At 40.3% G+C, this 20796-nt stretch overlaps 1 protein-coding gene across 2 annotated transcripts; it reads left to right on the forward strand.

Moving 5' to 3' along the window:
• The first annotated feature begins 4669 nt into the window (after positions 1-4669).
• On the forward strand, positions 4670-18005 carry gad1a (glutamate decarboxylase 1a). 2 transcript variants are annotated; one of them, XM_046361023.1, is made up of 17 exons: positions 4670-4937; positions 6015-6187; positions 7954-8016; positions 10403-10543; positions 11261-11503; positions 11674-11764; positions 14294-14406; positions 14567-14682; positions 14943-15022; positions 15109-15163; positions 15673-15789; positions 15955-16019; positions 16121-16199; positions 16393-16542; positions 16943-17050; positions 17418-17507; positions 17625-18005. In XM_046361023.1, exons 2-17 carry the CDS (start codon positions 6112-6114, stop codon positions 17796-17798), a joined length of 1761 nt encoding a protein of 586 aa, XP_046216979.1. In that variant the 5' UTR covers positions 4670-4937; positions 6015-6111; the 3' UTR covers positions 17799-18005. The 2 variants fall into 2 exon arrangements, with proteins under 2 accessions (XP_046216979.1, XP_046216978.1); XM_046361022.1 differs by having other exon boundaries at positions 6107-6187.
• The last annotated feature ends 2791 nt before the right edge of the window (positions 18006-20796 follow it).

Here is a 20796-nt window from a genome sequence, read left to right on the forward strand (position 1 = left end):
ACAATGCATTCAGAAAGTATTCATACCCCTTGACTTATTCCACATTTTGTTGTTGAAGCCTGAATTCAAAATGGATTACATAGCTTTATCTCACCCATCTGCACACAATACCCCATAATGACAAAGTGAAAATATGTAGAAATGTTTGCTAATTTATTGAAAAAGAAATACAGAAATATCTCATTTACACAAGTATTCACACCCCTGAGTCAATACATGTTAGAATCACCTTTGGCAGCAATTACAGCTGTGAGTCTTTCTGGGTAAGTCTCTAAGAGCTTTGCATTCCTGGATTGTACAATATTTGCACACTACTCTTTTTACAATTCTTAAAGCTCTGTCAAGTTGGTTGTTGATCATTGCTAGACAGCCATTTTCAAGTCTAGCAATAGACTTTCAAGCCGATTTAAGTCAAAACTGTAACTAGGCCACTCGGGAACATTCAATGTCATTGTAAGCAACTCCAGTGTAAGCAACTCCAGTGTACATTTAGCCTTGGGTCTCAGGTTATTGTCCTGCTGAAATGTGAATTTGTCTCTCAGTGTCTGATGGAAAACAGACTGAACCAGGTTTTCCTCTATGATTTCTCATGTCCTTAGCTCTATTCTGTTCTTTTTATCAACAAACAAGATCCCTAGTCCTTTCCAATGACAAGCATGCCATAATATGATGCAGCCACCAAAATATAAAGAGTGGTACTCAGTGATGTGTTGTGTTGGATTTGACCCAATCATTTTTCACAGTTTTACTTTAGTGACTTGTTCCAAACAGGATGCATGTTATGGAATATTTTTATTCTGTACCGACTTCTTTCTTTTCACTCTGTCATTTAGGTTAGTAATTGTTGAGTAACTAAAATGTTGTTGACCCATCCTCAGTTTTCTCCTATCACAGCCATTAAACTCTGTAACTGTTTTAAAGTCATCATTGGCCTCATAGTGAAATCCCTGAGCGGTTTCCTTCCTCTCTGGCAACTGAGTTAGGAAGGACACCTGTATCTTTGTAGTGACTGAGTGTATTGATACACCATCCAAAGTGTAATTAATGACTTCATCATGCATAAAGGGATATTCAATGCTTCATTTTGTTTTTACCCATCTGCCAATAGGTGGCCTTCTTTGTGAGACATTGGAAAACCTCCCTGGTCTTTGTGGTTGAATCTGTGTTTGAAATTCACTGCTCGACTGGTGGACATTACAGATAATTATTGTATCTGTGGAATACAGAGGTGAAGTAGTCATTCAAAAATCATGTTAAACAGGATTATAGCACACAGAGGGAGTCAATGCAACTTATTATGTGACTTATTAAACACATTTTTACTCCTGAACGTATCTAGACTTGACATTTAAAAAAGGGTTTGAATACTTATTTTAATTCATAACTTTTACATTATGAGGTATTGTGTGTACGTCAGTGAAACAAAATCTCAAATGAATCCATTTTAAATTCAGGCTGTAACGGCAAAATGTGCACAAAGTCAAGGGGTGAATACTTTATGAAGGCACTGTATATCAATAACAGTATATAACCTAGAATAACCTTTTTTCCCCAGATAGATGTATTGGTTTTATTCTTCACAAAGACCTACAGATTCAGAGTCCTATGAATAAAACATAACCTTGAGAATCACGTTTATCTCAAAACAACATATTTTGTGACACTGGTTTGAAAAGTTGTGTAAAGGCTTGGATGTACCATTATGCCAACATCAGCGTGTACATCCAAATTGTTTATGGCTTCTTCTCTAGCCAAAGGATGCCACATTAGCAGAGCGAAGACATGAATGATTGCAGATGACTGTTGTGACACCATTGACACCCTCTGACAGCTAAGGGGAATCCTCTGACAGCTGCTCCTTCAGAGGAAGAAGGAAGAGAGAGAAGGATCCTACTCCCACATTCAGAAACAGTGAAGCACTCAAGTAAAGATGGCAGCAGTGTCATGGTGCCACTGGCTCTGTGATTGGGCTAGAGGTGAAAAGTGCATCATCAATTATAAGCCAGGGGATAGATGACCATGATAGTACGAGGTTCAAGTAGGGAGAATAATTCAAAATGTGTCTTGCATCTCATCACAAACAAGGCACAGCATCACATAAGCCTGAGCCAGATGGGTTAACACAAACCTGCTACTTTTAGCTTGAGTGACCATACCGAGTCAGGACGTCTCAACTGAAAGACAGCACACTTTACAGGGAAGTATCCCTATCACTACCCAAGGGCATCGGGGTCTCCTTCAGAGGGAAGAGTGTCCCCTAGGCCCTCTGACACTTCCAGAACCATCTGGTCTTCCATCCAGGTAATAGTAGATCTATCAACCCAGGCTAGGGCAATTCTGCTTTGCAGATGAAAGACATCGTGGTCGTTTGACTGTATGACCATGGGGGCTCTAACCTGATGTCCAAATGTCTCCAATGCTTCAACTGTTTTTTCACTGAAATGGAACATACATTTTCGTTATCAACATTGAGCCTTTTCTCTAATAGGTCTAGTCTAGCTTTTGACGAGTGACGACATCATCAATAATAATAGAGACTCATTTATGAACGGTACTGCCTAGATGTGTTTTTCATGATCACATTCCCCTTAAATGGTTTAATATAGTGTTTCCATTGGCATTCTGTGGGCAATCTCTCCGTGGTTATCATAGTTTCAAGGTGGTTTCAACACTAGGGTTTGAGGTTTATCTGGTTTCAATGGTAGGAGGAAGCGCCATCTCCTGGAGACTGCTGTTAATAAGATCTATGCAACGCGATAAAGAGGACTGCATCCTTCACTTTCCTTTGGATGTCAATTAAGATCTGACGTCTGCTTTTTAACGACTGCCACTTGATTAATTATGATAAATGTATCAAAACAGATTCATCACAAACATGATACATTGGGATATTCAGGATCACATTGGCAGCATGTTGCCAATCACAATGACTTGAAAATGATCCCAAATAGAGTTTGCCATAACAGGTCTGACAGCGTCAACTGGAAACCGTTGGAGGAGCTCTCCAGGTGCTGAAAACTCCATAGAAGCACAGCCAAGGTCCGCTGAGGTCACATGGGCTCAAGTGGGCTAAAAGGCGCTGCGTGGTCTGACGTCTGCATTGGCCGTGGAGCATTTTACGTTGCTAGGCTTCTGCAGAAGTCAGGGCATTCATACTTCTTGCGCTTCGCGGAGCAGAGCAGAGCTGTTCTGAAGGAAGTTGTCAAGGAAGTGTGTTTTGTATTTATACGGGACCTCCCGCCCCCACCTATGGTCAACCAACCATGTCATTGTGGAACTATATGGCGCTATAAGGAGCAAAAATGTGCGAGGTGCACGCCAATGTGTAATGGACCTCAATTTGGCCTCTGCATGCCTCCTGTCAAATAACTTGCATACATGGAGGGACCAGAACATCTGGTAACAATGTGGACACAGTGGATGGATAAGAGACACATTTTAATAACATGTGTAGCACTGGAGGCTGCTGAGGGGAGGACGGCTCATAATAATGTCCTGAACAGAGGGAATAGAATGACACATGGTTTCTTTGATACCATGAGCCCATCCTCCCCAATTAAGGTGCCACCAACCTCCTGTGATGTGTAGACACATGTCTGAAAATCTGAGCACAATCAGAATATGGCCTAGATCAGGACATAGGACACATGTTAGAACCAGGTATAAACGAGACTTCAGAGTCAGACATTTTTTTTGAATGTCTTTACTTATTGACCTTACAGCCAAACATAATACTTTGACCTTACGTATTGATTATGCAAGATACTAGATGAAGATTGAAATTCCATGTGCCCAGTATTTATATGAATGATAGTTTATGATGATGAATTTATATTTTAATTGATTGAAGGATTAAACCTGTAGTCTACAGCCTAGTCTATGAATAGCTTGTTCCTTCGAATCTTATTCTTGCGCACTGGGCCTATTCTTGTTCCGTTCCATTGCACCCATGCAGCTTTGGTATGTAGCAAATCTGATAAATGTGTTGGTTTATTATTAGATTCGTGAAGTATTTGCGGAGTGGCCCACTTCAATTCTGTGGAGTTCTGGGAGGAATCATTGATGATTCATTACTGCCACCTTGTGGATTTTGTTTTCATCTTTATGCACTGACTTTGAATTGCACTGTTTCTTTACCAAAAAACGTAAGATAAATGTTGCGTTGTCATCTTAAAATTCGGACGAAAATAAGACATTATAACTTTGGCCAAAATAGCCTACTTGTCTATAAATATCGTCATTGATGATATATTTATTGTAGCCTTCATCGAAAAACAGATGAAGCCGATACACGCTGAGATTTCAACAAAACATGTTAATCCCACAGAAGAAGACCAACAATAACCTAAAAGGAGATGGCTCTTCTGATTATGGTTCCCTACTATTCCGATTTCACAAGAACAAGCCAAGGACCTCTCTCCTCCCCCCTCCTTCATCCCATAAGAGCGTAATGTGTTGCATAGGATCAAACTTCCCAAGTCCAGGTTCGTGACCGGGATTCCAAATCAGTTTCCAAATCGAGGTATATAGCCTCAAAGGCTATCAAACACTTACCAAAAGTCACGTTATAGATGAAAGCGCCACTATTCTATGTACATTTTGCAGACAAAGCGGATCTGTTCGATATTGGGGGTTGGGGGGGATGTTCAGCACCAGAGAAGGTATTGGTGTGACTCATGCGTGCGTAGTAACGAATAAATAGTCAATGCACGCGGCTCTAAATATCAGCAAATCAAACGTAGGCTACTTCTCTAAAAAGGTCACCGTGGATGGGATTTTGTAGACTGATATTGAACTGATATTCAAAACCCTGTTTTTCTTGAAGTGTCAAAAGCGCACCAGACGTTGCGTTGCGTTGCCAACGGACTTTATTTCATCATCGTCCCATAGTTTCTTTCTGAGGCTCTACTTGGTCACCTGTACCCAGCCTCAGCACGGTAAGATGTTTTTTAACAGGGATTATTATCTTACAAGAGCTGGATAAGTGTGCTTTGTTCATTAAAGCTTTATGATAAATTGACGTTTGAGAGGCTCAAACAGGTGTTTTAACATCGTTCATAAACGATTTGTACGATAGACACAGAGAACGATACAGGCTATGCATAGTATGTGTTTGCTGATATTAAAGTTATTGATTGATAAAATTGTGGTATCATTCAACTACAGTTCTTTGAGCTTTGCCGGAGGGGTTTTCATTGCATGGGCATGCTTTTCCCTTGAAGTGACATTGACCTGGATAAGGGTCATCACTATTTACAAATCATCCTCTTAATTGAGGAGTCACTATCCTGTTTGTCAATCAATTGTGTAAACGTCGCATATTTTCTGTCATGATTATAAAATGAATACGTCATTTATCTGAGGTTTGACAGTTCACCTAATTTGTCTATGTGATAAATCATCAAATTAGCTGTTAATGGCATAGTTGATCATTTATCAAGGCTAATTCAGTATTTTCACTTTCAATACATAATGTTTTAGGGTTGTTGCCCAACTCCCCGGGTTACCTTCCTATCATCAAAGGCAGATACATATATAACTCTCTGAAAACAAAGAAATGCACTTGCAGTGATGCCTCATTATCCACATTGACAGCAGAGATCAGGTTGTGGAACGGATTGGCGAGGATTAATGAGCATCATTGTCGATGATGATTTGATAAAGCCTAATGAAATGTATTCTATTTATAGCCAAATTTATTTAACCTTTTTTTGACTCTCATATCTGTCGCCTATGGATTCAGGAAAACATAATGTGCACTGCAGCCTCAGCCAACCTGTTAATTGATGTTTGAGAATAATTGTAGGCTACTCTGGCTGCCAGACGATGTCGTAGACATGTCTGTCGTGTCCTGTCTCCTTGCTTATTCGTAGTTGTGGATATTTCTGTCAGCGTTTGAATGAGGGATCGATCTTAAAATATCATATTCATACATTTAAAATAGCCTAGATAGGCATGTCATTATTTATATATTTTAAGCTCAGAGACAGCTATTCTTTCTACTCTCCTTGCAGTGAATGTGACTTTTCATCTTGAATAAAATAAGAAAGGTTTCCCAGAAAGTGACAGAGAGCTTTGGAGTGAGGACATTTGTACTGTATCTTAGGAGTGATGGCGGCGTCTGCACCTTCCTCGTCTGGCAACGAACCGGATCCCAACTCGACAAATTTACGACCACCAGGCTCAAGTAGGTCCATCACAGATAAAACGCTATTTCACTTGTGCTATTTACTTTGTGGGCAATGCCATTAATCATTTTCACGGAGGGGAAAAAACTGTACCATTCTAAATGCCTCCCACGCAACAAATCACCGCATCATTGCATGCGCAGCAGACCTCCCGGCATCTGCTTGATAGACGGATCTTGCTGTCAAAATCGGTTGATGTCCTCTAAAAACATGAACTGAAGCAATTAGAAAATACTAATGGCTAGTCTAGTACCATCCTGTCGGTATTGATAAATGCAAAAATCCCAAAAGAATTTAACATAATCTTCCAAAAAATATACAGTCTTCTTGAATTATTATTCTGCTGTTATAAGCCTATTATTATTATTATTATTATTATTATTATTATTATTATTATTATTATTGCCTTCCATAAAGAGACTATAGTAGGCTATATTTGTCAGTGTATTTATTCCGTCGTGGTTGAATAAAAAGTGAGAGTGAATGTAATGCTAATTTATTATGTGCAAAGTGGCGGTAATTGTAGCCACACTAAATTGGCCCTAATGGCATGTGTTCAAGCACCTTATTGTACCTTCAGCTGAGGGGGGATGTAGAGATGTAAGTGGCCAACAGCGCTGCCTCAATACTTTTTATTATCCAAGAGCTATTGAAGACAAACATAACTAACCTATAGCCTCGGCTACATTTCAATTAGTTGTCCAAGCACATTAATATTTTGATGCAAAGCTCGCCATAAATGTCCTATTTTTCCTCACATACAACCATAAAGCTCTGATTTGATATAGACTACACTCCAATGTAAATTATGCATTTTCAAAGGTAAAAGATTAAACCACGAAATTGTATTTGACGTCAGATCAGAGTTAAATGTAGAAAAACTGCACCTCCGTTTTTCTCACCAGAAAAGGACATTCAGTCAGTGCTGAATTTGCTTGCAAAACTGTGCTTGCTTTGGGCTTGATGGTGTGCCAAAGCCATGAGACTGTTGTCGTGCCAGTATTAGGCTACAACTATTAATGTGCAACTTCAATTGTGTCTGTATCTCTTTTGACATCAATGCATAATACGCGAAAATCCGAATTATGCTCGTGGATCTCAAGCTTATTCCACCCATAATTGTCATAATTATTTGGCATTATACACGTCTTATTTCAGATATTTCTGTTGCCTTTGTATTTGTCTTCATGGGTGTAACATTGGCGTAGATTTGGTCCAGATATATGTGATTTGTGATCCTAAGCAGCGGTTAAACGTAATTCTGTGTGGAGCTGTCTGTCCCTTCCACTGGCCGCTTTTCCAGGGTCAATTTCAACAGAATTCTTCAATTCCTAGACCCCCCCTCCTCACACACAGACACACAACTCCCCACCTCCCCAATTTAATCCATGGAAGCCCTTGATAGCGACGTAATGCTCAGCCCTTTTTGTCACTGGCCAATGTCTGGTGATGCATGTCTGATCTTTTCAACATCTTCTCACCCAATTAGTTCCTTTCCACAGTCAGAAATGGCTAAATCATGGAATGTTCAGCTGAAATGCCACGTTATAGGCCTATGGCCATAGTGGTATCATTGGGATAGAGCAGATTAATTAAAACACACACACAGATACATGTTGATTGATAGACGTATGCATTGTTTTATCCAACATGCTTCAATATTTTCCCATCCATCACTTTGAGTTTGGGAGTATTTTTTCAGAAATAATATGCACTTGAGGCCTAATGTAAGGGCCTTCTCAATAGTTTTCCAAAATTATTTTAGGCTATGACGCTTGGTGTGGAGTTGCTCACGGATGTTCTAGAAAATTGGGAATGAAGATATGTGGTAAGTTGACTATTTTCATGTCATTTATTTTCGTGGACCTCATAATACATGTTCAAGTAGGCTTTTGTTCTTAAGTGTCTTTTAGAATGCAATTAGTCCTACGTCAAATAATTAACAGAAGAAATATCATAGGTTACATAATGTAGGCTATGTTTCATATTTTATGTGTTTCTCAACGTCGAGCAAGCAGACCATTCTGATATCTGATGAATAGGCTATTAGCCATACTGTTTTGGGCTAATACACAAAGACTGTGAAGTCTGGGCGGCTGTGATTACCTTCTGTCCCTTTCTTCTTTCTCTGGTCGCATGAGTGGCTTTTCATGCAGAAAGAATCCAAATGGCCATATTGATTATTGCCACGGAATTTATAGTAACAAACCTGTTTTTTTAATCAATATTAAAATCAGTTTGAAAAACAGCAGAGACTAGTTATTGGTCCAAAAATAACTATAGGTCTACGTTGGCACTTCCCAAAATGGAATATGAGCTCTCTTTAATCTTGATATGTTTTCAATGTGTGTGTTTTCTTACCTAGCTTTAACAAATATAGAATTCTTAATCAAATCGTACTATTGCGCCCTCTTATGGCCTACCTGGAAAAACATATACGTTTGCCAATGCTTAATGACCTTGGAATAAACAAATAGCCGGCTAAATTATACAACTCCCTTTTCATTATTTTTAGGTAATTTCGACTGAAACATGAACATGTACAGTTGATTTTACTACATTCATTGTAGTATTTGCTGAGCCAAATCTTAATATCTTATTATACGCACCTGCCTTTGTCTTTTTCTCTAAATATATCGGTAGCCTCTGAGCGGGTGTCATTTATTAAAGAGCTATATTTGGTGGAATGATTGGAATCGGTCCTTATCGTGATGCGAGTCCATCAGAAGAGAAAAGATTACTCACATCGCGATAGTCATCTTTTCTGCTCCAGGGAACTCAAATCGCAATTCGTCAAGGTTCTGTTTTGCAGAGATAGTAGGACTCCTGTCTGTCTTCTCCACTATACGCACCGATTAAGTGGAAGCAAAATGCATTAGCCCTATCTGATATGGCCAAGCGTTGAGTATATTGTTATTGAGCCATCAGGGCCAATCAAGGACCAACAGTATAGGCCTATTTTCATTTTACCAGGCAAGTCAGTTAAGAAGAAATTAGTATTTACAATGACGGCCCTATGGGCCTCCCATTCACGGCCGGATATGATAGAGCCTAGATTCGAGCCAGGATGTATGTAGTGATGCCTCTTGCACTGAGATGCAGTGCCTTAGACCTCTGCGCCACTTGGGAGCCCAAGGCAAAGGATAAACCAAGTTTGATGTTTCAATGCGATATTTATGCCATTTTTACGTTTTGGTTTGATCTGATTCACTATATAGGCCTATAGGCCCGTTTTCCACTTTTCATCTCTGTTTATTAAGTGCAATGATATTGGTTTAAAAACAACATCAAATGCTTGACCTAGTGAAATATTGGATTTATGCTTATTCGGGGTATAATCTAACATATCCTTTCTGAATGTGAAATAATACAATTATCTACAATTAGTCTATATTGAAAACGAAATAAAAATAAATGAACAGTAAAAATATTTTCAACTATCATCTCCTGATACACTTTTATGTGGTTTTATTTATTACATTTACATTTACATTTAAGTCATTTAGCAGACGCTCAAAGGGTGTGGGATATGGCATATCGTTTCACATCTTGTTGGCCTAGCTAGTTTATCTGAAATATTGCGTTGTTGATTGTAAAATAAGATCATAAATAAGATCACATTGCAGGACTTTGTATTACTAATAATCTTAGCATAACATTTGGAATAGGTGTTCTTTTTTTCGAAGGCCAACCTAGAAATACATTTTTGAAAAACAAAACAAAAATCGGTATAGGTTAATAAATAAGATTCGAGTTAATGTGGTGTCCTCCACAAGTCTATGAGCAGATAGCCTATAAAATGTCCCATATATCATCACAGCCCAGTCCAACTATTAGGTCTGACTTCAGGCTTTAATGACATCGGTTCACTTCATTGTGTGTTCTTCCCTGCTTACTGAAGTGGAATCTGTCGGAGGGAATTAATACGAATTTACAGCTACACGAAATGACGGATATTTGTTTTTGCTTGACTGGCTTTTGGTGCTGCTGTCACTGGGCTCAACCTCCCACTGACTCTTCCTCCCATAAAAAGGCTTCCCTGGACAGGATGGGAATTTTCTTAAAACCAACCCACACCACGTCATTGTCAGCTCAATCAGTGAGAGACATTTAGGCATGTGTTTTGTGTAAAAAGGGTGTCATCAAAATGTTTGGGATTGGGAGTGATGATAGTAATCACTCATTGCAATCCTCTGCCCCTTGCAACAATTTAGGATTTTTGCAGAAGAACAACAACCTCGAGGAGAAGATTAGTTCCTTCAAGGAAAGATCGTCTAAGGACCTGCTAGATAACAGCGACAGGGATTCCCGTTTCAGACGCACCGAGACGGACTTTTCCAATCTATTTGCTAGAGGTAGGTGTCCGGATTATTTTCATTATGGGAAACGTAGGCCTATGAATAAAAATGATGTAGGGAACTTGTTGATGTTCGCTTTGTTCAGTTGTTTTACATGGAACATGAGTCAATTTAAAATCTTAAATGTAGTTACTGATGCAAAGATTAGCCTGATTTGATCTGGTTTGAAAAGACCAAATCTTTATAATCAGTCTAAATCTCTGGGATTTCTTTCAATTTAGTCACGTTTGATGTTAAAAGGTCTTTTTTAAATGTATTTTTAATTTTTTTAAACTTTTTGTGGAAAATAAGAAAACCCTAAATCATTAGGTTGTTAGTCATTTAAATGTAATTGATTGCTATGCCTATTTTAAATCAATATTCACCATTTGGTTTACCATAATGATGGGCTAGATCAAGTTGTAATAGCTGTAAAATAGCATAGGCTACTCAGGGATACTCACTGGAGAAATACCAAAAAGGCTCATTCGTTTGTTGCTGGAAATGACATTCTAATTTATATAATTTATACCAGCTTTAGAGAGGAAAACCAAAGAAATAGTTTACAAGATGTGAAGTAGAATGAAGTCATGACACATTCTACAGAAGATGGCGAAAGTAAGCTCTTAAAAACATCCTCAAGTGAGGTAGGATGCAAACAAAAGTGATGGATACATTTTTTCGAAAATGTGAAAAACACAAATACTGTTGACATGCTTCAATTTCTCACCCTAGATTTATTACCAGCTAAAAATGGAGAGGAGCCAACTATGCAGTTTTTGTTGGAGGTGGTGGATATTCTCACAAACTACGTCCGGAAGACCTTCGACAGATCCACCAAGGTCCTGGACTTCCACCACCCCCACCAGCTGCTGGAAGGCATGGAGGGCTTCAACCTGGAGCTATCTGACCAACCTGAATCTCTGGAGCAGATCCTGGTGGACTGTAGGGATACCCTGAAATATGGAGTGAGAACAGGTGAGGACAGAGGAGACAGAGGCATAAAGCACGGCTAACCCCCCAGCACAATCAATATCTCTCTCATTTGTCTACAATGTGGTTTAATGATTACAGATGGTCCCATAGTTGAATGATGAAGCTTTCATGAGAAATGTATTAAAAGACAAATGGTGTTGTCTCCCTCCCAGGTCACCCCAGGTTTTTCAATCAGCTATCTACTGGCTTAGACATCATTGGCTTGTCAGGAGAATGGCTCACCTCCACTGCAAACACTAACATGTGAGTGGTCTTTATCTCCCCACAGTTATTACACATTTGTTATGATACATGTATATGTGTTTATTAGTGAAAGTCACAGGAACTTTACAATTTTGGAAATATGTGTATAGTATTAAAGTAGTCCTGTCGATTTTGTATACAATGTGCCTAAACAAAGGATCTTAGTAAGAGTTGCGTAACATAGTTTTCGTTTTAGGCTGGGGATTGTGATAAGAGGTTGAAGGATCTAATTAGGCAGAGAGTGGATTTCGTTTGGTTTAAGGCATGTCTGGCGTTGAAGAAAAATGGCAATTCCTACCATTTCAAATGGCCTCTGAAGATTTCGTTTGAAGATGCAGATCAGTGGAAGTGACATATTTAGGGCCTTTCATAAGCTTCTAAGGGAAAGATCCCAAGGATGCTCTTACAGACTGCCTTTTAAGCAAGCAAAAAGGGAGAGCTGTGTGAGTTCACTATCTGTTTGCTTTATTGTTGTTGTTGACCGACACTGTGGCTGTAGTCAGATAATACAGCCCTGCAGGCAAACTAAATTGCATATTGATTAGCATTCAAAGTTATATTGGGTGGTTGTTTTATGGAATGCTCTTTGACACAACAGAATGAGATATGCCCCTGAGATCTTCTGCGCAAATGTGAACAATAGACAATTGTGATTCAATATTGCTTTTCCTGTGGCAAAGGAAATCTGTAAGAGACAGCATGGCGATACACCAGGTGCCCAGAGACTTGTCCAGGAGAAACGTTGACGCTTCGTTGGCCATGGACTATTGTTGACCAGTACACACAGATTACCACCTGAGGCTTCCAAGTCAGTTAAGCCACTGGTCAGAGTGTATCAGCTGCTGTAAAATGCTGATCTTGTCTATGATGTCAGCCTGGGAACCCATCACAGCATTGTAAAATCATCATTACAACAACAAAAAACACACGATATGAAAAATATTGTGTTGTGAACATTGATAAAACATTGTATTTCTGAGTGGTAATAACCAGAGTAATCTGTGTGGTCATTGTCAATTTCCATACATTTTTTGGGCTTAAACACAGAACAGAAATACAAGCTCACCATCAAGGCTTGTCTTCTTCATGTCAGGGATTCAATTATTCATTTTGCCTGGCCCCTGAATTAATTAAAGGGTCAAAACATGGCCTGGCTGACTTGACCTTCTATGTATTGTAATCCTCAAAGGATGTATCCCTCTTTGCTCCCAGTGTTTTGAAGAGTGTTTAGTCGGTCCAGCTCATGGGATTGATATGGTGCTGAAGATCTCCTGGTGAGAGTGTTGCCACCCTGTGTATGCTATATAGCAACACTACTGTAGATGAGTTGAATCAGAGGGTTGGCTCTGACTGCATCCATATTTGTTATTTGCATGAGCTAATTACTCCATCATCATTAATTACCCCTGACACGTATTGATTCCCACTACTAGGTTGACAATCACGTCCCAGGGTTATCATCAGGATTACTCTACATGAGTGAGCGAGTGAAAATTCATTTGGGACAATAGCTCCGGACTCATTTGAAACATTTCTGCTGGATATGATGAGCCAGAGAACAACACAAAATAAGTGCTGTGTGTATGGCACAGTGTGATACACTGCATTGCCCCACTAATGCATTGACTCATTGCATGAATAGACAGGCAGTGTAATGAGAAGAGCATTGGGCAGGACATAGTGACGACAGATGAGTTAGATGGGGGTCCATTTCATTCTACATTGATCTTGCACAACCCTGGAGGAAGTTTCTAATGATATGGAAACAATCCTTTACGTTGTAATTGTGATTGTATTGAATAAACATGATCGCAATGATATAATTCCTATTCTAAAGGAGAAACGGCCATTCTTCCATCATTACTCTCTGTGAGACAGGCCATGAGGGTAATATACTGTTTTAATTCAAAACACATTGAAAACAAGCTCCGTGGAAGCTGGCCTCAAGACTAACCTCAGACGCAAAGGCAATGACGCTCTCATTGTGTTGCCTCGCGTTTCTAGCCTCTTCTTCTTGCTAACTCAGAGACAGGGGTTCCCTCTTGGTGGAATATTCTTAATGGACTTCAGACTATGTGACATTGATGTTCTTTCTCATTCCACTGCAACAAATGGTATCCGTAATACAATGTAACAGAGCTATCACTGAATCGCGACGGCGTTGAAAGTAGTAAGCGTGTTCCATTCTTTTCTCTGGCTTCAACGTGGCATTGCTCAATATACACATTAAGAAACATATGTAATGATAATTCAACAAAACAACACAATTTAAATCTATTTTGCACAAAATAATAGAAAAATAAGCTACAATTATTGGCCTTTATCACAATGGTGATGTATGGTGATGTATGGTGATGTATGGTGATGTATGGTGATGCCTTATCCAGGGATTTTGCCACCTGCCTTCATTGATTCTGTTGTTGACCATGTAGATATGAGAAACCCATGACAATGTGAGAGTTCAAGGCCAGTGATAGAATGGATTTCTATTGGTAGTGGGTAACTGGAGACAGGTGCTCTGAATTTCAGGTTCACCTATGAGATTGCCCCAGTCTTCGTGCTCATGGAACAGCTGACGCTGAAGAAGATGAGGGAGATCATTGGCTGGCCTGATGGAGAGGGCGATGGGATCTTCTCACCAGGTGAGTGCGAAGCCAATTCTGATGAACAGTTTATGAATTCAGCCATGCCTTGAGAATCTGAGGTGGGAATAAACCTACCGTTACAGATGAAGATTCCTTACACCAGCCTTCAGATAATCGAATGCAGTTCAGTGAAACATTGTACGCAACGTTTGTGCAGGTGGAGCGATATCCAACATGTACAGTGTGATGATCGCCCGCTACAAGTTCTTCCCTGAAGTCAAGACCAAAGGCATGACTGCTGCCCCCAGACTGGTGCTCTTCACCTCCGAGCATGTAAGTCTCATCCAACATTCATTTCCACAGCAGAACAGGTCTCCAGTCTCAGAAGCAGTATTGTGTTACCAAGACAACGTCTTATTGTTATTTATTGTCACTGCTTGATTGACCCTGTCTATTCTGTATAAAGGGTTCGCGGCATGCCTGATTCAAAGCAACACAACAAATACAACCATTGGACAGTACATCAGCTGACTATATGCCAGAGCTCAGCTGCTAGGTTCGTAGTCTAATGTCATGCTCATGTGTTTTGTCAGAGCCACTACTCTATTAAGAAAGCCAGTGCTGCTCTGGGCTTTGGAACAGAAAACCTGATCCTGTTGAGCACAGATGAGAGGTTTGTGGAGCCATGTCCAATTTACTGCACTGAATGAAACAACCCAGTGAGAACACCCCTTTGACGTGTCTTGTTTGCTTCACTAGAGGGAGAGTCATTCCCGCTGATTTGGAAGCCAAGGTCATCGATGCCAAGGCGAGGGTGAGTTTTCAAACTGTCAGCCAATCAACTTCAAACTGTGGATTCGTATCCCCTGAAGACATGAAATACCTTCCGTTTGTTTCTGCACAATGATGCGATGCACTGACACAGAATTCAAATGGGAACAGCTGCCTAATATGAATCTAGTCATCTGAATGCTCCGGTCGTCAGGTAATCTTTCATGTTTACAAAATAAAAAACAGGTCTACTTTCATTTTAGGGTTAGTACTTATGCCTCCTTAAGTATTACCTTACGCACTGCCACTAGCTCCAAAGCACAGTCTCCTGAAGCTAGTTCCGTTACAGGAGAGAGGTGATAGCAGGGTGTCTGCAATGGACGTGCAGTTCTGGGGTTACAAAGGCTCGCACAAGAGAAATAGTCCAATGTCATTTAAATCTGCTCTAACCTGTTCATACTATGTCAAAGATTACAGAAACAGAATGCAACCATTTCAATTCACTCCAACAACACAAGGCTCCATATTCATTCTCATGGTGTATGCTTGCAGGGTTGTGTCCCAATGTTCGTGAATGCTACAGCTGGTTCCACAGTGTATGGAGCATTCGACCCCATCCACGAGATTGCAGACATCTGCGAGAAATACAACATGTGGTTACATGTGGATGTAAGTGCCTCTTCCTACTACGGATACAGTAAGGTTGTGGTGACATCGATCACTTCAGGGTTAAGTGCAACACATTTCAATGGTCGGCTGAGCTTTAGTTTGAACATATAAGCCACCTGCCGTGTCCAATCCTTATCCTCAAAACAAACTGTTGTCTTTGTTCAGGGTGCGTGGGGAGGAGGCCTACTGATGTCCAGGAAGCACAGGCACAAGCTGTGTGGCGTAGAGAGGTAGGCTACAGCCCCGAGAAGATATCCTATTTTAAACCAATCACACACACTCATTGATGGGGACCGTGGCCTGCCTTACAGTCCGCGTTACATGTTTGCAGGGCCAACTCGGTCACCTGGAACCCTCACAAGATGATGGGCGTGCCACTGCAGTGTTCTGCCATTCTGGTCAGAGAGAGGGTAAGAGCAATACGGATAGATGGGTCATCATCCCTTATGGTGTGAATGCCACGAAACCACACTTAAAGTTAAGTCGGAGGTCACAGAGAGTTGGCTACTATTCTTATGAGTATAGCCCAGTTTGAAGGCACCGTTGAACGTGACGTCTCTGCCTTTCGTCCGTGTCCGTTAACCACACCATTGATCTTTGCAGGGAGTTTTATCAGGCTGCAACTCCATGTGCGCTGGCTACCTCTTCCAACCAGACAAACAGTACGATGTATCGTACGACACGGGGGACAAGGCCATCCAGTGTGGACGACATGTAGATATCTTCAAATTCTGGCTCATGTGGAAAGCGAAGGTAATGTGCACATATCTGTCCAAGCTCTTATTGCAATACTTAGTCAGGCTTTAAAGCATTAGCATGAAACAGGGATTGATCTTGGATGCTGATCTTGGCTCATGAAACAGGGATTGATCTTGGATGCTGATCTGGGCTCATGAAACAGGGATTGATCTTGGATGCTGATCTGGGCTCATGAAACAGGGATTGATCTTGGATGCTGATCTTGGCTCATGAAACAGGGATTGATCTTGGATGCTGATCTGGGCTCATGAAACAGGGATTGATCTTGGATGCTGATCTTGGCTCATGAAACAGGGATTGATCTTGGATGCTGATCTTGGCTCATAGAACAGAAAAAGGGTAGTTCTTGATATGAATGATCTTTCTTATGTTTTGTGTATTTCCACTCCAACAGGGAACAATAGGGTTTGAACAGCACATCGACAAGTGTTTGGACCTCTCGCATTATCTCTACACTAAAATAAAGGGTCGCGAGGGCTATCAGATGGTGTTCGATGGAGAGGTGAGATTTTTCTCCCTTCATTTTCTACTTGGTTCTGTTCCCAAAAACAGCAATATCTTCTAATGGATTACCCTAATAAAGCGTCAGAGGAATTACATATCTGATTAATATGAACTCATTAACTGAGATGCCCAATAGTATTCTGAGCAACACAATGTAGTGAGGCAGGCCAACTCTCCTCGCTGTCTGCCTCTAGAGGTGGTGCTAGGCTTTAGAATCCCCAGTTGAACTCCTTGTGGATTTATGAACTTGCCTTGCAAGAGCCTCAGATCTCAATTTGGTCTCTTAGTGAGGTTGACTACTTTTTCTTTAGACACTCCATTGAGTAAAGACACAGACAATCAATGTTGCTGTTTTCTTTCCACAGCCCCAGCACACGAATGTCTGCTTCTGGTACCTTCCGCCAGGCATTCGTGACATGCCCGATGGTCAGGAGAAGAGGGAGAAGTTGCATAAGGTAAGGAGTAAAGGACTCGTCAGCTTCGGCCCATGAAGACTATATTCTGTATTCAGATGAGACAGCACTGACCTACTGTACATTTCTCTGAATTGTGAATCCTTGCCTCTAAACCAGGTGGCCCCCAAGATCAAGGCGTTGATGATGGAGTCTGGAACTACCATGGTGGGCTACCAGCCTCAGGGAGACAAGGTCAACTTTTTCCGAATGGTCATCTCCAATCCTGCCGCCACCAGGTCAGATATCGACTTCTTGACCGATGAGATTGAGAGACTGGGGCAGGACTTGTAATGGCCACACCCATTAGGAGGATGTTGCCCTTTGACCTTTCATTCTCAGCTTTGTCATGTCCAGCTCTAAAAAGACCCTGAGCTACACTGAGCGTCATATTCCTGTTGTCTCTTGACCAATCATGTAGGACTTTGAATCTTCAGCTGCTTATAGGTCTTTTTAGACCACAGGTAACCTTCAGAATAATAAATGTGGGTCTCATATGTTTCCTGTCTGTTCTGTCTTTTAGCAGTGACTATGCCATTGTTAGATTTAACTATTGTACAGTATAGCCTATGTAAGAGAATACATATTCACATACTGAGTGACCTTGAGCGACCTTTTCAGTAGAGACAGAGGACAATGCAAGGCACCTCATGGCATAGATATGCGCAGTATTGTAATATACAGTACTGGTCGAAAGTTTGGAGACACCTACTCATTCCAGGAGTTTTCTTTATTATTACGATTTTCTATGTTGTAGAATAGTAGTGAAGACATCAAAAGTATGAAATAATACATATGGAATCATGTAGGAACCAAAAAAGTGTTGAGATTCTTCAAAGTAGCCTTTGCCTTGATGACAGCTTTGCACACTCTTGGCATTCTCTCAACCAGCTTCATGAGGAATGCTTTTCCAACAGTCTTGAAGGAGTTCCCACATATGCTGAGCACTTGTTGGCTGCTTTTCCTTCACTCTGCGGTCCAACTCATCCCATACCATCTCAATTGGGTTGAGGTTGGGTGATTGTGGAGGCCAGGTCATCTGATGCAGCACTCCATCACTCTCCTTCTTGGTCAAATAGCCCTTACACAGCCTGGAGGTGTGTTGGGTCATTGTCCTGTTGAAAACAAATGATTGTCCCACTATGCGCAAACCAGATGGGATGGCGTATCGCTATAAAATGCTGTGGTAGCCATGCTGGTTAAGTGTGCCTTGAATTCTAAATACATTACAGACAGTGTCACCAGCAAAGCACCCCCAGACCATCACACCTCCTCCTCCATGCTTCACGGTGGGAACCACACATGCGGAGATCATCCATTCACCTACTCTGCGTCTCACAAAGAACCAAAAATCTCAAATTTGGACTCATCAGACCAAAGGACAGATTTCAGATTTTAGGCCTTCAATGTCCATTGCTCGTGTTTCTTGGCCCAAGCAAGTCTCTTTTTCTTATTGGTGTCCTTTAGTAGTGGTTTCCTTGCAGCAATTCGACCATGAAGGCCTGATTCATGCAGTCGCCTCTAAACAGTTAACATTGAGATGTGTCTGTTACTTGAACTTATTTGGGCTGCAATCTGAGGTGCAGTTAACTCTAATGAACTTATCCTCTGCAGCAGAGGTCTCCTTTCCTGTGCAGATCCTCATGAGAGCCAGTTTCATCATAGAGCTTGATGTTTTTTTTTGACTGCACTTGAAGAAATGTTCAAAGTTCTTGACATTTTCCGTACTGACTGACCGTCATGTCTTAAAGTAATGATGGCCTGTTGTTTCTCTTTGCTTATTTGAGTTGTTCTTGCCATAATATAGACTTGGTCTTTTACCAAGTAAGGCTATCTTCTGTATAGCACCCCTACCTTGTCACAACACAACTGTTTTGCTCAAATGCACTAAGGAAAGAAATTCCACAAATTAACTTTTAACAAGGTACACCTGATAATTGAAATGCATTCCAGTTGACTACCTCATGAAGCTGGTTGAGAGAATGCAAAGAGTGTGCAAAGCTGTCATCAAGGCAAAGGGTGGCCACTTTGAAGACTCTCAAATACAAAATATATTTTGATTTGTTTAACCCTTTTTCTGGTTACTACATGATTACATATGTGTTATTTCATCGTTTTGATGTCTTCACTATTATTCTACAATTTAGAAAATGGTAAAAATACATATTTTTTTAAAGAAGAAAACCCTTGAATGAGTAGCTGCGTCCAAACTTTTGAATGGTACTGTATATATATTATAATGTACTGAATATTGGTGCTGTGTGTTGTCCATGTAGATATTAAGCCAGGGGCACTGTATGCAACACCACATTGTATCTGGTTTTCCCCTTTCATATTAAGTAGAGGGAATATAACACAGTCATTGTAACAGGTACTGTATTCTATAGCTGCGTTTTTAGAGCTTATGAATTTTGTGGAGATTGTGTATAGTATTGTTACATTGCTTTTGTGGCAAATATATGTCCTAGTATTTCAGTAACACATGTTCCAATGATTATACAAACCACTAAATAATAGTATTTAATAGATGAATCACTTGATTTATATTGTTATCTATTCCATTTGTAATGTGTCCTTACTTGTATTTTGAAACGCTATTGTGTTTTGTATAAGCATATTAAAAGGTATTTTAGTGTATTTGTGAACCAAAGAAGGGTATACTTACAAATATATATAAATAAGTCCCTTAATATAACCAATAGATGGATTAAGATATTTATATAAGAATATGTAAGTCAGTCACCCTTAACCTTAGTGCAATCTGTGTTGTGTAACTGTGATATGTCATTGTGAATCACATTGACTGAATGTTATAGTGTCACATGACTAGCTGTGGGAGGGAAGCTGAGCTCTGGCAGCAAATGTGCTGTTTCTTTAGGGCTCTTTAGGGCTCTATTCAATCTGTATCGCTGAAGCGGTACAGATTGCGCGATATAAATTGAAAGGCCATGTCCCGTTGAGCCGACCTATGTAGAGTTTGCCGTGAATACAGTCTCCATTGTAATGCGGAAACATTTCCTTTAAATTGAAATCACGCTGTAATGCTGCACTTCCACGATACGGATTCAATAAAGCCCTTATTTAGTGGGAAGCACAGTGATAAACCATCTGGGGAAATGTTTTATCGTAGGGACAAAGGATTGTTTGTATTTTAACAGTGATGCATTGACTGTTTTGAAGAATTTCACTTAATGAAGGGGGCCATTTAATTAAATATATAATCTTTCAAATCTATAAACTATGTCGTGGATTATCTGGTCTTAATATGACCCGTGTGTGGACAATATTATCC

Source organism: Oncorhynchus gorbuscha, linkage group LG09 (genome assembly GCF_021184085.1).
Source record: "Oncorhynchus gorbuscha isolate QuinsamMale2020 ecotype Even-year linkage group LG09, OgorEven_v1.0, whole genome shotgun sequence".
In the NCBI taxonomy this organism is placed as follows: domain Eukaryota; kingdom Metazoa; phylum Chordata; class Actinopteri; order Salmoniformes; family Salmonidae; genus Oncorhynchus; species Oncorhynchus gorbuscha.

Bases quoted from the DNA above. Each gene is read 5' to 3' on its own strand.
- gad1a (XM_046361023.1), top strand. From the start codon at position 6,112: ATGGCGGCGTCTGCACCTTCCTCGTCTGGCAACGAACCGGATCCCAAC. The intron at 6,188-7,953 runs GTAGGTCCATCA...AAATTATTTTAG, and splicing joins TTTACGACCACCAGGCTCAA to GCTATGACGCTTGGTGTGGA. The intron at 17,508-17,624 runs GTAAGGAGTAAA...CCTCTAAACCAG, and splicing joins AGAGGGAGAAGTTGCATAAG to GTGGCCCCCAAGATCAAGGC.